Source organism: Lissotriton helveticus, chromosome 10 (genome assembly GCF_964261635.1).
Source record: "Lissotriton helveticus chromosome 10, aLisHel1.1, whole genome shotgun sequence".
NCBI lineage: Eukaryota > Metazoa > Chordata > Amphibia > Caudata > Salamandridae > Lissotriton > Lissotriton helveticus.
Window position 1 is genome coordinate 803043723 of NC_136071.1, and position 15624 is coordinate 803059346.

The 15624-nt window shown below is 42.9% G+C and overlaps 1 protein-coding gene across 1 annotated transcript in view; it reads left to right on the plus strand.

Moving 5' to 3' along the window:
• The window catches only part of MPP7 (MAGUK p55 scaffold protein 7), a 1171941-nt gene that overhangs the window by 972851 nt on the left and 183466 nt on the right, over nt 1-15624 (plus strand). Inside the window, exon 13 of the mRNA XM_078663396.1 lies at nt 8473-8643. Within this exon, the coding sequence (XP_078519522.1) occupies nt 8473-8643 (171 nt within the window). The remainder of the gene's footprint in view (nt 1-8472; nt 8644-15624) is intronic.

Below are 15624 nucleotides of genomic sequence, written 5' to 3' on the forward strand. Positions count from 1 at the left end.
TAAATCGCAAACAACAGATGCCCAAATATGTATCTTCGTGTCTTCATGTATATTTGAATTCAGGAGGCATGCCCAAGCAGTAACAGTTATGTACTGATGCATTGTTTGTGAATTGCACCATCATAATCCATAGAAAATTCAGGGGCATATCTGACTGTGTAACTCTTATATTCAACATAAGCTGTTTCTTGTGGTGAGAAATGGGGTTGCTGGTTGACAGAGTGTGAACCATAGTCAAGCAAAAACAAAAATTCCTTTCAGAGTGAACCACTAGAAGACACTAGATCAACCTGTGCTTAACCCTGGGTAGCTTGGCACACAAGCAGTCAGGATTAACTTGGAGGCAATGTGTAAATCATTTATGCAGCACACATACAGTAATAAAGTGAAATCGCAACACAAGCAAATTCCAAAAACAAGTTAGGCAAATAGATTATAGTATAATAATTTATTTGACACCAAATAAGCAAACATTCAATAAGTAGCACTATATAAGATATTGATTTTGGAATAATTAAGTGAAATAGTGTCAAAAACCACTAAGCGCCAGCAAGGAATATCTGGTTCTGCTGGACCGGAAAAAAGCCACAATTTCAGGCCGACCCTGATGGAGCGTGGACTGGCTATGGAGACTAGGGTACGCCCGCTAGCATAAGTACCTTCAACTGGCCTGCATCGACATCAAAGATCCTGTTGACAGATAGGCTGCAGACTGCAGAGGGGCCAATGCACAAATATCATTCCATGCGTTGGGCGGGATTGTGCTGGTCCTGGCAGTGCAACAGCAACAATGAGTTTGCTCCAATGCTATGTGGAGTTTCAGCTTCAACATCAATCCTGTCGTCGAAGGATATACGAGGGCTTTATGTGAAGAGGATCCTACAGTGCTGTTCCGGAGGGGGAGTGGAGACTCCGAGCCACACCAATGCTTCACTTCTGGTCTACAAAAACTACTGGGGCAATGAGGCAGTTCTGATCCACACAGTGTCAATGATGCGTCGGTTGTGACCACGCAGTAGCGATGTTCCCGTCTCAATCAATCAGAGTACATGTAAAGCGCGCTACTTACCCGTGAGGGTCCCAAGGTGCTGAGGGGAGAGGGGGGTGCTGCTACTGCTCGAAGAGCCAGGTCTTGAAGAGTCTTCTGAAGGCGAGTAGGTCTTGGGTTGGATGTGGGTAGGGAGGTCTTGGTGGCGAGGTAGGAGAAGGATCTGCTGTCTTTCGTTGGGTGCGGGGGACATCGGAGAGGGCGAGGCTGGCGGAGCGGAGCTGGCGGGTGGGGGTGTGGAAGCTGAGTTTGCTGTTCAGGTAGGCTGGTTCGGAGTTGTGAAGTTCTTTGTGTGCGTGGGTGAGGAGCTTGAAGGTGATCCTCTTGTCGACGGGGAGCCAGTGTAGGTCTCTCAGGAGGGGGTGATGTGACTGCGGTGGGGGACGTTGACGATCAGTCGGACGGAGGCGTTTTGGATGCGTTGTAGTCGTCGTAGGTGTTCGGCTGGGATTCCTGCGTAGAGTGCGTTGCCGTAGTCCAGTCTGCTGCTGACGAGGGCCTGTGTCACCGTTCTTCTTGTTTCAGTCGGGATCCACTTGTAGATCCTGCGGAGCATGCGGTGGGTGTTGTAGCAGGAGGAGGAGACGGCATTGACCTGCTTAGACATGGAGAGGGATGAGTCGAGGATGAATCCTAGATTGCGTGCATGGTCGCTGGGTGTTGGTGCTGTTCCCAGTGTGGTCGGCCACAGGAGTCATCCCAGGCTGAGGGGGTGGGTCCGAGGATGAGGACCTCCGTCTTGTCCAAGTTCAGCTTCAGACGGCTGCCTTCATTCCCTCATGGAGGTTGGTTTTGGCGGTGTGTGGGTCCTTGGTGAGGGAGAGGATGAGCTGGGTGTCGTCAGCGTAGGAGATGATATTGAGGTCGTGATGGTGGGCCACTTGTGCGAGGGGGCCATGTAGACATTGAACAGCGTTTGGCTGAGGGATGAGCCCTGGGGGACGCCGCAGATGATGTCAGTGGCTTTGGATCGGAAGGGTGGGAGGGGGACCCTCTGAGTTCTGCCGGAGAGGAAGGACGTGATCCAGTCAAGAGCCTTCTCTTGGATTCCAGCTTCTCGGGGCTTGTCTTTAGAGTGCGATGGCAGACCGTGTCGAAGGTGGCTGACAGGTCCAGGAGGATGAGGGCTGCTTTTTCGCCCGTTGTATAGTTGGTGCCTGATGTCGTCTGTGGCGGCGATGAAGGCTGTCTAGGTGCTGTGGTTTCGTCTGAATCCGGACTGGGACGGGTCCAAGATGTTGTTGTCTTCCAGGTGGCGGGCCAGTTGCATGTTGACGATTTTTCTCGATGACCTTTGCCGGTAACGGGAGCCGGGAGATGGGCCGGAAGTTCTTGAGGTCCTTGGGGTCCGCTTTGGGCTTCTTGAGGAGGGCGTTGATTTCGGCGTGCTTCCAGCTTTCCGGGAATGTCGCCGTTTCGAAGGAAATGTTGATGACCTTCCGTAGTTGGGGTGCGATGGCTGCGTCTGCTTTGTTGAATACGTGGTGTGGGCACGGGTCAGACAGAGATCCTGAGTGGATGGAGTTCATGACCTTGCGTGTCTCGTCGTCGTTGATGTTGGACCAGGAGGTCAGACGGTTGGCGCTGGTGGTGTTCATAAGGGAGGTGGAGTCTGGCGTAGTCAGGGCGGTCATGGTGTTGAAGCTGTCGTGGATGTCAGCGATCTTGCGGTGGAAGAAGACCGCAGTGGTGAAGTGTTTACAAGCAACTTGGGCCCACTTCCAAGAGTCCACGACTGGGGTGGCACCAAGTGGCAGGGTAGACTCACAGATGGCAGAGTCCAGGTTCAGAGGCAGGATAGTTGGAAGTCATTTATGGCCATGAGACTTCAGATCAGGAGGCTAGCAAACTAGCCCTTGGAGTCACCCTGGGTTCTGGTGGTTCAAGTGATGCAGGTCCAGGCCTTCTCACCCAGACCCGAAGGGCAGCAGGACGCAGGTCCCTTACCATTTGATTAAGTTTTGTCTCCAAAGCTAAAATAGCATTAGCAAAGCCTGGACTTGGGAAGCTGGTATGTTGGTATTTATTTTTATTCAAGCACATACAACGAAAAAAGATAAAATGCTAAAGCTGATGCCTAAACATGGCAGTCATATGCTTGTAATAAACTTTTTTTATTAAAATTAAAATTAACCATTGCATATCATTTTAATGGAGCAGTACAGGTGCTTCCTAGTCTGCAGGTATACTTAACAAGCACTGGCAAAGCCAATAGTTCTCAGCAATCCGTGAGCTATAGGCGTTGTCAATGTTAGTGCTTTTGCGTATGGCGATATACTTAGGGGCCGTCCACAAAATAACAGTCGAGTCACAGAAATATCAGGGCACTCTTTCTTTCTGTTTCCCACTGATTCTGGGTAGAAATAAGATCCAATCAATAATGCATGTGCATTGCACTTTATTGTGTTTTGTTTTTTTAGGCTTGTTACGGTAGGCGGTGTTTATAATATTTTGAACCTAACAAGATAGTTCTAGTTAAACTAAACTGCTCCCGGGTTTAATAACCATTGGAGAGCTGTTTACAAACAGTTGGCTAAGGAAGCCATATTTAAATACGAAATAATTATCCCTGTTCGAGTTAGTTTATTTTAGATAGATATTCACATTTTAGTACCACACAAGGTTAAAGGGGTACAGTACAGGCATGAAGTGCTGAGGTGAAAATTAGTCAATGGAAAATTATATAATGCTATAGTGAACTAATAGACATATAGAACTGTTGGTTTGACAAGAGAGAAACGTCATTACGAAATTAATTAATTAACTATTGAGGGGAAATAAAACATTGAAAATATAGCAGTAAAACACTCCAGCTAGAAAAAAGTAAAGACTATATAACTTGGTCCTGTGAGCTGTTCTTTGTAGCTCTCATTGGCAACGCCGCACGTTCGGCTGTTTAACCAGTTACTGGCCTCAGAATACCAATTCTTAAACAGAGGTTGAAGTGCATTAAAAAAAGTATGGGAACTGTGCTGCTGCATGCAATGGGGGTGGGTCAGTGAGTGTGGAAATGGGGTCAAAGGTGTGGCTAAAAAGTAAAATATTCAGTAAGTCTTATATATATATATAATGTGCAGCTTGAATGAAAAATTAATTTTAAAAAGCTGCTACTGTGCGAAATGCCATGTAGTACATTATAAAACCTCTAACAGCTAATCTTGGTTGGTAAGTGGAGAATAGTGAATTGTGTATTTTTTGTGCTACGGTGGGAAATGCCCTATTGTACATTATCAAACCTCTATTAGCTAATGCCCCTTAGACGTCTGCTTGTAACCAGAGAACCCCAGAATTAAATTTTGGTTGGTATGTGTATTTTTAGTGCTGCGGGATCTCAGTCTGTGACAGAAAGTACTCTGTGAACATGTAAGTCATTATACTTAACTTGCATTGCACACATAATAGGATAGACTGCTAAAAAAGGTGTGTAAAGGTTTAAGGTAAAATAATACTTCCAAAATATAGATGTTCGAAATCGACCGTACATATTGCAGTTTGTTTTACATAACTGCCCCTTCAATGCCTAAGAGGTAGTAAGCACTATATAAACGCATATATTAAAAGCACGTACTTCACAGCTCAGTTGTTAAACTCGGTTATATCACTCAAAAATAATAAATCTTTGTCATCACAAAGCTTCAAGTGAATCGATCAATCCAATCCAGTACCGGTTCCCAAGCAACACTTACATTTGAAGATTACCCTTTACATTTGCAGATTAACTCGTAGTGCACATTTGCATTTCTTTCAGGCAAGCAGGCACCCTGACAGAAAGGCTTGTTTAGCTGGATGCCTGGCCTTGGTTTCACAGCAGAGGAGACTCCCTAAATGACACTTTATCTATAGCATTGAAACAATAGGAATTAACCATCCCGGGACGGTTGTCTTTTAGGGGAACAATGTTTCATAAATCCAAAAAGTCCTAATGAATAAATAAATATTAAGAAGCATCTTCTCAGATTTGTCACAGATTGTCTGACTAAGAAAGCAGAGGTTAGCTTCTTTCTCGTTCTGGGATATACATCATAACAGCATCATACAACGTGGTCTCGGTTCTTGAGCAAAGAGCCTGCCTCTCCCAGATCCTCCAGCAGATATAGCTTATCGGCAAAATCTCATCAACACTGCTGCCCTCCACTCTGCTTTGCTCATACTGTTAAAAATGTTTTTTTTAAAGCACTGCACGCTGTACAAACAGCAGAACCTTGTGCACAGCAGCATATGCAAAGTAACTTCTAGGTGTGGGAGAAACCCTGAAGATGCTTGTAGAGAACAATGACAGAAGGTGGAGGGGATGGAGGAAAGGTAAACCAAGAAGAAAGAGGGGAGGGGGTGCAAGCAATGGTGGGAGGCATCAGGCCACCCCGTTGGAGAGGAAGAAAGGTTCTGTTTCTTATGAGGACAGAGAGCCTTGGTGGGCTAAGGGGCTTATTTGTATGCAAGGCGGCTTCTCTCTGGGCTGTTGCCATGTTAATGCTTTTGAAAGGCAACAGAAAACAACAAACCCAAACCACGTAATATTTCAACAAATTGATGGGACAGCAGCTCATGCATATCTCGGCTGTGAGTGAACAGATTATGCGGTTAACATAGTGGGGTTAGCGCTGGTGGAGATGGCAGAGGCGATTAGGGAGTGTTTGGACGGGGGTGGCAGAGCGGCTCTGATTTTATTGGACCTCTCTGCCACCTTTGATACGGTACCTCACCAGCTTCTTCTTGCCTGTCTCTCTTCCATTGGCATCTCTGGTGCAGTTTGGGCTTGGCTTGAATCTTTCTTGGATGCCTGCACGCAACAGGTCTGGATGCCCCCTTTTTCATCCTCGGCTAGGGAAGTATCGACTGGTGTTCCTCAGGGTTCGACTTTGAGCCCTCTGCTCTTTAATATCTATTTGACTCCATTGCTCTCCCTGGCTGAAAAGCTGGGTGCCAAAATCATGGCTTATGCTGATGACACCCAGCTTTTATTCACCTGCATCGGCTCCGATCTGAGCACGGGGGTTGCACAGAGTTGCCTTGCAGCCGTGTTCACATGGCTGGCGCAGGCTAAACTCAAGTGCAACGAGGGGAAACTGACATATTGCTGTATGGTAAATTTCCCCCGCTCTTTACAGAAGCCTTGTGGCCTCCAGATTTCCCCCGCCCACTATCTCAGGGGGGTCCGGCAAAGAACCTGGGAGTTTGGTTCGGGGAAGATCTCCAGTTTTCTGAACATATTAAGAGACTTACTGGTGTCTCTTTTGGCACTCTTAAGTCACTGAGTAGGTTTTTTCCCTTGCTTCCGCAGCCAGCAAAGGAAATGGTAGCGCGGTCACTCATTTTGTCCCGCTTGGACTATGCCAACGCGCTATTCATCGGCATCCCTGGATACCTGATGAATAAACTGCAACTGATCCAGAATGTGCTGGCTAGACTCCTATTCAACATCTCTAAGAGGTCCAGTGTAAGGTCACACCTGCGTGCCCTCCACTGTCTCCCCGTGGCCCAGCGGATGCAGTTTAAGGCCCTTACTTTAGCTCATAGAGCCCTACATGATTCAGGACCCTCCTATATTAAGAAACGCATGGCCTTTTATATCCCCCACTGTTCTCTACGCTCTGCTTCCCATCGTTTGATGATCACTCCACGTTTCCGCCATTCAAGGATGGGGGGTGAGTCACTTTCAGTTAAAGTAGCTATGCTTTGGAACAGTCTTCCTGTTTTGTTGCGCCACACTCAGGACTTCCGCATTTTTAAGAAACTGCTAAAAACGCACCTTTTTAATCAGCTCACTTAATCATTCTCTTCTTTCAGCCTACAGTTCAATACGTGCCAGGACACTCAAGAGTAATCAAGCGCGCTGTAAGTCACTTATAACATAACATAACATTAGCCTGCCTCACCAAATCCCTAGTTCTGGATTTCGGTACTTACCTTACACCTCTGTACAAATTGACGAAAGTGGCCCTTGCAGCAGTGGGTTGGTTTTAATATAACAATACCGATGCCTCAAATTAAAAGAAATAAAAGTTGGTGAGCTGATATTAAAAAGTACTCACATTTGCTTTTCAAGGTAGCAATTCTGAATCTCTGCTCTCTAATGCGTAGAAACTGTAGTAGCCCAGAAGTAGGTAGCCCAGGAACAAAGCACTATATGAAAACATTGAGTTTATAGGAGTAGGAAGGTGGGAGAAGATTTCCGGGCTGCTCAAATAATGTAAACTAAGCAGCCAAGCACCATTGAGCGCCAGTAACACTAACATTTAAGCAATCACTTTGAAGTAGGAGAAGGAAAAGGTACTATCAGAAAAAGCATCTTGCATTTGATCTCGGTCTTTGAAAGCACCACAGATGTGACGAGATAAGAAACCATTTTACAGGCTTGTTTAACGGAGCTTGGAACGAGTGAAAACACGACCAGTTGTGTAAAGTGCTTCTCAGCAAAGAAAAAGAGTTCCAAAAACATTTCCTAAAATAAGAGCAGGATATGGATAGGAGTAATTGGTCCCTGCTCTCATGAAGGGCTAAACACAGGAAGAGTCATGATGCAGGCATGCCATGGACAAATGGGGAGAAAGACTAGGAGAGCAGTGATGGAACCAGCAAATGGGAAGCCTATGGGGTGGGCTGACGTTCACAAAGCATATGCAGCATTTCTCTTCGAGACAGTGCATGCGCTATCTTGATCCAAGACCTACAAATGACTTCGAAACCATTTTAGGTTAAATGCTCATCATAGAAAAATAGGATTCTTATTGACAAACACAAAGGTCATTGTTGGGTTTGAATTGCTATAACCTAAAAGCCTAGTTAAAAAAAAAATGACAAAAAAAATAACAAGTATAAATAATTCTGAGAAAAATGCATTGCCAAAGTAAAGTATTAACCCTGGCACTTGAGTACACTTCCTTTTAGGTAGATGTGCACATGTGATCAGGCAAAATGCTATCACTCACAGTGCAAGAGAGCCAATGGTTGAAGTGGGGGACTCACTGCCCCATGCTGTGTACTGTGGTGAGTGAAAGCAAAATGTGAATGACAGCTAAACATACAAGTGGTTGAAGAGGGCGGAGCAAAGCACTTCTTTATGTGTTTATATGTTTTATTATGATTTTTTATTATTACAGGAGAATATTGAAACGGGCAAAGCTGGTTCTAGACCAGACCTACTGTCCAAGCATTTAACTCCCTCCTGAAATATATGTACTTTACCTTTTTTGTGCACTTCTATATATGGTAGTGCTACCAACCTTTTATTGCACAGAGCTATGACGATTAAACTGTCCTGGACCATACTCATCAAAATTGTAATTAAATAGCTAAATTATAGGCCAAGGCAATAGTTAATCATCATTCCTTACAGTGATTGGATCACCCAAAATATTGAACCTATGAATTCTGGGTTTTTGAATTTATATTGATATTTTAGGAATATTTTTTCTTTATTTCAGCTGGTTTCAGAAGAAGTTTTCGTCTCAGTAGAAAAGACAGAAAGACAAACAAAGCCATGTATGAATGCAAGAAGAGTGATCAGTACGATACAGCCGATGTTCCAACGTACGAAGAAGTGGCACCATATCAGCGGCACCAAAATGAGAAATACAGACTAGTCGTTTTGGTTGGTAAGTACTGATACATACATGTATAAGTCTTGTTTACAACTAAAACATATATTTGCTTTCTTAGATTTGAAAATGTAATATACATTGTCAAGTAAGATAAGCCCAAGGAAATGCCAATGGACATGAGCACACTGAACATGGATGGTGTCACCCATATTACCATCGAGGGGGTGGGTCAGTATTAAACATGTATGAACAGAGATATACTCTTCAGGCTCTCACTAATGTTAACTCAGTACGACCACCAGTTGTAGGTATTACCTAAGGTAATGCAATTCATTCATAATTAAAATATTTAGCAACACCGATGTCGTTTATTCTTAGTCAGATAAGCATCACAGTATAAGCAATCTAGTTTTGAAACTGTTTTCTCAATAATTTTTAGTGAACTTATTTAACCTTTTACATCCAGTGTTATATGATTAGACAGTGCCATCACACACACATAACTAAGTGTGAGTCAAAGCACAGGCAACAACCCTGGGCAACAAATTTCATTTTCTGTTATAAATATTTCTAGAGCTCACGAATACATGGAGGTGTCTTGGCACTATCTGTGCTATTACAGATTGAAAGCCAGCTCACTGATTGGCTAACAGCCATGTTTTTTAAACTTTCCTGAATGAGAAGAGATTGGTCATGCATTTAACATGCGAGGGTATTGTAGTCCATGCTTTACCTGTGCAGATCACAAAACGTCTTCTGCCTCAGGAAGAGCGTTTGAACTTGGAAACTATGGCGTTTTTAGTTGTCGAGGACTGTAACGTTCTAACTGAACAGTACCATTTAAAGCTGCTGGAAAGGAAACCGACAATCTGCTTATCATTAGTGTAGGACATGAGCTAGAAACCGAAGTAACTGATTAGCTTGTCTAAAGTGGTGGCATACACGCTAAACAATAATGGACTTAGCGAGGACCCCTGTAGGACCCCGCAAGGCAGTGAGAAGGGTTCAGACGCAAACTCCTTTGCTGCCACTGATTGTTCTCGCCTGAGAAGAAAGGATCTTAGCTGGGCCAGCGTGGCCCCTCTGATTCTGGTATTGTGGAGACGATCTATCAGCAGCTCATGTTTTTTTTTTTTTGCGGCTGCATATTATAATTTACAACATATCATTTCCGTTGCATACGACATACAGTCCATTATCATTTTTCACCCCCAACATATCCCAACAGGTTAAGTGCTGATAACTGAACAAGTCTCATTTCTTAAGAGGTACAGAAAAAGAAAGATAAGTACGTTCGTAGACTATGTGCGGAGAAGCATCAATTTGTTGAACATCATTATACAGCACATCATAATATGCACCAGTCATGCAGGATTGACCAAAATTACTCAAGTCCATAACCCTCCCTCCCTCCCCCCTCCACCTACCCATCCCCCCCCCCCCATCTCCTGGAGCCTCCAGTCGAAATTACTTGTATTTGCATTTTTCAAACTCAACATTATAGGCAAGAAGACAGCAGCAATTTCACTTATTTCCCTCCCCCCCACCCTCATAAAGTCCAAAGATTTCTTCACAGTTCGGAAATTCGAATACCCAGTGCCCTGTGGCACCCATCTTGGTCATCTTGTTGCACCTCATCCATACCAGCAGCTTCGAGATTCTCACCGCAGGCCGCACCTAAACCCCCCCTCCCCTACATCCCTCCCTCCAATCCGTGGTGGTGTCGCCACTTGGACCAAACTTTTTGAAATTTCTTGGGGCATCCCCTCGTTTTGTAAGTCACTCTCTCGGCTGCCATGTACAGGTCCAGTCCCCTTCGCCATTCCTCCAGTCCCGGAGGCTCCGGTGCCCCCCAATACTTAGCAATGTCCCTTTTTGCTACCGCCAGGACGAGGAAAATGGTGAGTGGGCGTGTCGGAGCCACCTCCGTGGTCATACCTAGCAAAGCCAGCTTGGGGTCCCGGGGAATCGGAGCCCCCAAAACTTCCTCCAGCTCCCTGAAGACCTGTGCCCAATAGGTTTGGATTACGTCACATGCCCAGTGAAATAAAGTTACTTCGGAGTTTAGAGGATAAAAGTAGAGTATTTATTGTAAGATACAATTACAGTTCTAATCATGAAGCCTGCGTCGTAACTGTCTTCCCTGGAATCTGGAACCCAGCAGTGTTCCTGATTCCAGGTATGACACGACAACACCACACATTCCCCTTCGTAAAGAGAAATAAAGAAACACTTTAAATCAACTTTAAAAGAACAAAAATAAATAAACAAAGTACTATTTGGATTCTGAAAAGAAAAACAGAGGCATCAATAACAAGAGAACAAATTGCATGATAAACAAATCGGGTCATCTATAAAGATGATAATCCTTATACCACACTGGAGTGAGACATTTCCTCTGTGCTCGTTGGACAGGAGCAGAGTTGTCAGGAACACAGGAAGACTTATTTTCAGGAATATTATGAAGAGTTGTAGAACCAGAGAATTTCCTCCAATTGCTAGCACTGTTGGAAGACCTTGAGTAGGACGGAATTCCAGACTCTGGGGACACATCCTTTGGCCACAACCACCTAGGAATCTTTACCACTTTAGACATACTCCACACATTGCCATCAGAAGTTCAACAACCTGTCGACCAACACGCTTGACCATCAAAGGACCCGAATACCGTGACTCCCCAGACTTGACTAATCTGCACTTCTTAACACGCACCCAATCATTGACACTGAACTGGGAAGAATCGCTACGCAGAGAATGATCAACTTCAACGGCCCTTTCTGAATCAAGCATTCTCATCCAAGGTTGACTTATGTTTGAGACACTCCTCCTCCCTCTCATTTTCTCAAAAGGAGAGAGATCACCCATACTCCTAGGTGTGTTTCTGTAGCACCACAGAACTTCACTTATGGTCTGTTTACAATCTTTGCCATTTTGTAAGGCTAATTGGAGACCCTCTTTAAACACCCTGATCCACCTCTCCACAATACCATTACTATTGGGATAGTAAACTGACACACGTCTATGTCTTATACCATGACGCACTAAAAACTCTCTCATCTCTTGAGACACAAATTGCACACCGTTGTCAGTTGTGATAGACTCTGGGAAACTTTCTCTTTCAAATACTTCATTTAAGAACTTGATCACCACACTAGACGTTATGTTAGAAACCATTTTTACCTCAGGCCATTGGGACAACTGATCTACCAAGATAATAGCATACATCGCATTCTTGTTAAATGACAACGGACCGGCAATATCTAAAGATACACTTTCCCAAACCCGTGAAGGTCTAGAAATGGGAAGACGTTCATATGCAAGATGCTTTTGAGACTTATCACTCAAACAGCAATCCATACAGTCCCTGACATGCCGTTCTATGCATTTATCCATCCCTGGCCACCAGAACTCACTTCTGATCCTCCTTTTCATAGATGTCATTCCAGGATGTCCCTCATGAGTCATTTCTAAAATCTTAGGTTGCAATTCACGAGGCACCACCAATTGCAGACCTCTAAACAATACTCCCCCAACCACAGACAACTCTTGAGCAACGTGAAAGAAAGGTAGTATATCATCAGACAACAAAATTTTGCGTGGCCACTGAGTTTTTACAAAACTACAAATATCACTAAAAACAGGGTCACCACTACATGCCAATTTCCATGAATCCTCATGAATACAACCCTTGGAAATTTCACAAATTGACACAACATTATCATCATCCTTGTCTTCTTCAACTACATTGTCATCAGGCACAGGCAATCTAGACAAGCAGTCAGCTAACACATTCCTGACACCAGGAATATACTCTACTTTAAAATGAAAATCCTGAAGCTTGTATTGCCATCTAGCAATCCTTGAAGTTGCTTTCCTACAACCTTTCGTAGTAAATAAATCCACTAAAGGACGATGGTCAGACCAGAGTTTAAAAACAGTACCGTACACATACTTGCGGAAATACTCTATACCCCACCAGCAAGCAAGAGCTTCCTTTTCTAAAGTAGAATATTTGCACTCAGCATCCCTTAAAGGTCTTGATGCAAATCCAATTGTTACCATTTGACCCTTTTGACGCTGCATTAAAACCGCACCGATACCCACATTACTAGCATCAGTGATGATAAATGAACAATGTGCAGTATTAAACGTTGCCAAAGTAGGTGTAGATGCAATGTTTTGCTTCAACAACATGAACTCTTTTTTACAATTTTCATCCCAAAGAAATTGAACATTTTTTTCATCAAATTTCTCATTTTTGCAGTTTTATCAGAGAACAAGGGAATACATTTGGAGTAATATTCGGCAAGCCCCAAGAAAGACCTGAGCTGATCTTTATTCACAGGGTCTGGAGCTAATTCAATGTCCTTGACTAAATTTATTTTCGGGGAAATGCCTTCTTTACTAATAGTATGTCCCAAATAGTCAACTGAAGACGCACCAAACTTGCATTTTTCTTTTGTCAGAGTGAGACCACTATCTTGCAACACACATAATACCTTATAGAGTATTTCAGAATGATCAGATGGATTAGATGCAAAGATCAAAATGTCGTCCTGGAAATACAAGACATTTTCAAAATCCTTAAAAAGGTTGTGCATCACTCTTTGAAAGACAGAAGATGCTGATATTAGGCCAAAAGGCATCCTTTTGTACCTGAAAGCACCTTCTGAAGTGATGAAAGACGTCAAATGTCTACTGTCCTTGTGTAACGCTATCTGGTGATAAGCACTAGACAGGTCTAATGTAGAAAAAATGGATGCCCCCTTCAATTTTGTGAACATATAATTAATATTAGGCAACGGATGCCTATCCACCCATACGTTCTCGTTTAAATCTCTCAAATCCACACAAAGTCTCACTTTGCCGTTGGGCTTGTGAGCGACAACGACTGGGGACAACCAAACGGAAGATTCTATTTCCTCAATGACATCTAAATCACATAATCTTTTGAGTTCAGACTTCACAGCATCTCTTAAATGTAAAGGGACATTCCTAACTTTATGGACTTTTGGTACAGCATCTTCCCTAAGAATAATTTTATGTTCAAAATTTTTTAAGAGACCCAATGCAGACGTAGAAAACACAGAAGGAAATTTCTTTTCACACTCAGAACTAAGATCAGACTCTACATTCATGACCAGGTCAGAATAACCAAGCACTTGTTCAGGATGGTTAAGGTCCAATCTTATCATTAAGTCCCTCTGTCGAGGCCATCCTAATAAACAAGAACCATCTTTTGCTACATAAACCTTGGAAGTGATGGTTTTACCCTTGAAACTCAGGTATGTTGTAAAGAAACCAAGAATTTCAATGGGTTTCTTCCCATACCCAAGTAACTTTATGTCTGGAGGAGGTAATTTTAAATTTGGAAACTCTTTTACCCATTCCTCGCCAATGAGAGTACGTTTTGCTCCAGAGTCTGCCATAACACTGATATTCTTCCCCCCAATATCTACAGTACAATATGGGGAATCTTTATCACACGCATTAACTTCATACACTGCAAAAAGAAATTCTTCTTCTAAATAATCGTCATCTATTTCATTAACATGCTCATCAGAACTCCTTTTTTGAACAAAACCCTTACTTTTAAATTTGTTCTTATTTTTACACATTTTACTAAAATGACCTTTCATTCTGCAATATCTGCATATTTGTCCAATTGCCGGACATTTTCTGTCATTTGCTAGGTGATCCGGACTACCACATTTGAAGCATGCATATTCTCTCCTCTCTTGAAATGGTTGGTTTCTGTTTCTAAATGAATTTCTTTCCTCAAAATTAGAATTTTTTACAATATTGACTTCAGGAATTTTTCTTTCCGCAAGTTCTTTCACACCCAGCTTCATGTTCTCAAAACGATGAGCAATATCCAACGCTTTGTCTAAAGTTAGATCCTCAGTGTTTAAAAGTTTTCCTTGAAGCTTAACATCAGCAATTTTGTGGACCATTTGATCACATAACATTTGATCATGAAAGGTTGAATAATTGCATTTAGATGCTAAAATTCTCAAGTCATTCATAAATGAGTCAATAGATTCACTTGGTAATTGACCTCTACTCAAGAATTTGTGACGGGAAACTACAACGTTAACTTTCTTTATATATTGTTTATCCAACTGTTTGACCGCTTCCTCGAAAACATCTATCGCTTGTTCAGTAGATGTTACACTGCGTGAATCCAAAGGTAAATGACTTAGGACATGTCTTCCTTCAGCACCTAAACAGTGTTTTAAAATAGCTAGTTTTCTTTTATCGGTGTAGTCCTCTCCGCCAATAGCTTCAATTTAAGCATAAAAACCTTCTTTTCATCTTTTCCATTCAAGAATTGGTTCACCTGGACTTGGAAGAAAAGGTGGTGGAGCAGAAAATGTTTCCATTTTAATTAATAAAAATGTAAAATAATAGTAGGTGAATTTTGCAGTGAAAAAAATGTTTTTTGTTTTTTTTGAAGTTAGAATATTGTTGTTTATTTGTTGATAATTGCCATATCAAATTGTTTGGCAAAGATAGCGTCAAATTCGAGGCTTTTTATTGACATGCGAGGCTTTTTATCGACATTTGTTCATTACAACGCGTTCTCAATGGGTTTTCTTTAAGATTTGTCCCATAAGATGGCCGCCATGCGTCAAAATGCGTGCATATACGCTGTGACGTCACGCGCATGCGCACAAGTTTGTTATGGGGCCACTAGACTCGCGCAGACGCGCATTCGAAATGCGCAAATTGTTAAAATTAAATATTTCAGTCACAGATGATTACAAAATTGTGGCGTTTTCACCTGCACGTTTCCGCTACGGTCCGTGACACAGCGTTGACAGCTTTCAAGGCATTCAAGGACAGTTCGTGATCCTCCGCATAGCTTGACATACAACGATGCAGGTAGGGACTCCAGGCTCTTATCTCTTCGATTCTTACCCAATCGTCGCCAGTGAAATAAAGTTACTTCGGAGTTTAGAGGATAAAAGTAGAGTATTTATTGTAAGATACAATTACAGGTCTAATCATGAAGCCTGGGTCGTAACTGTATTC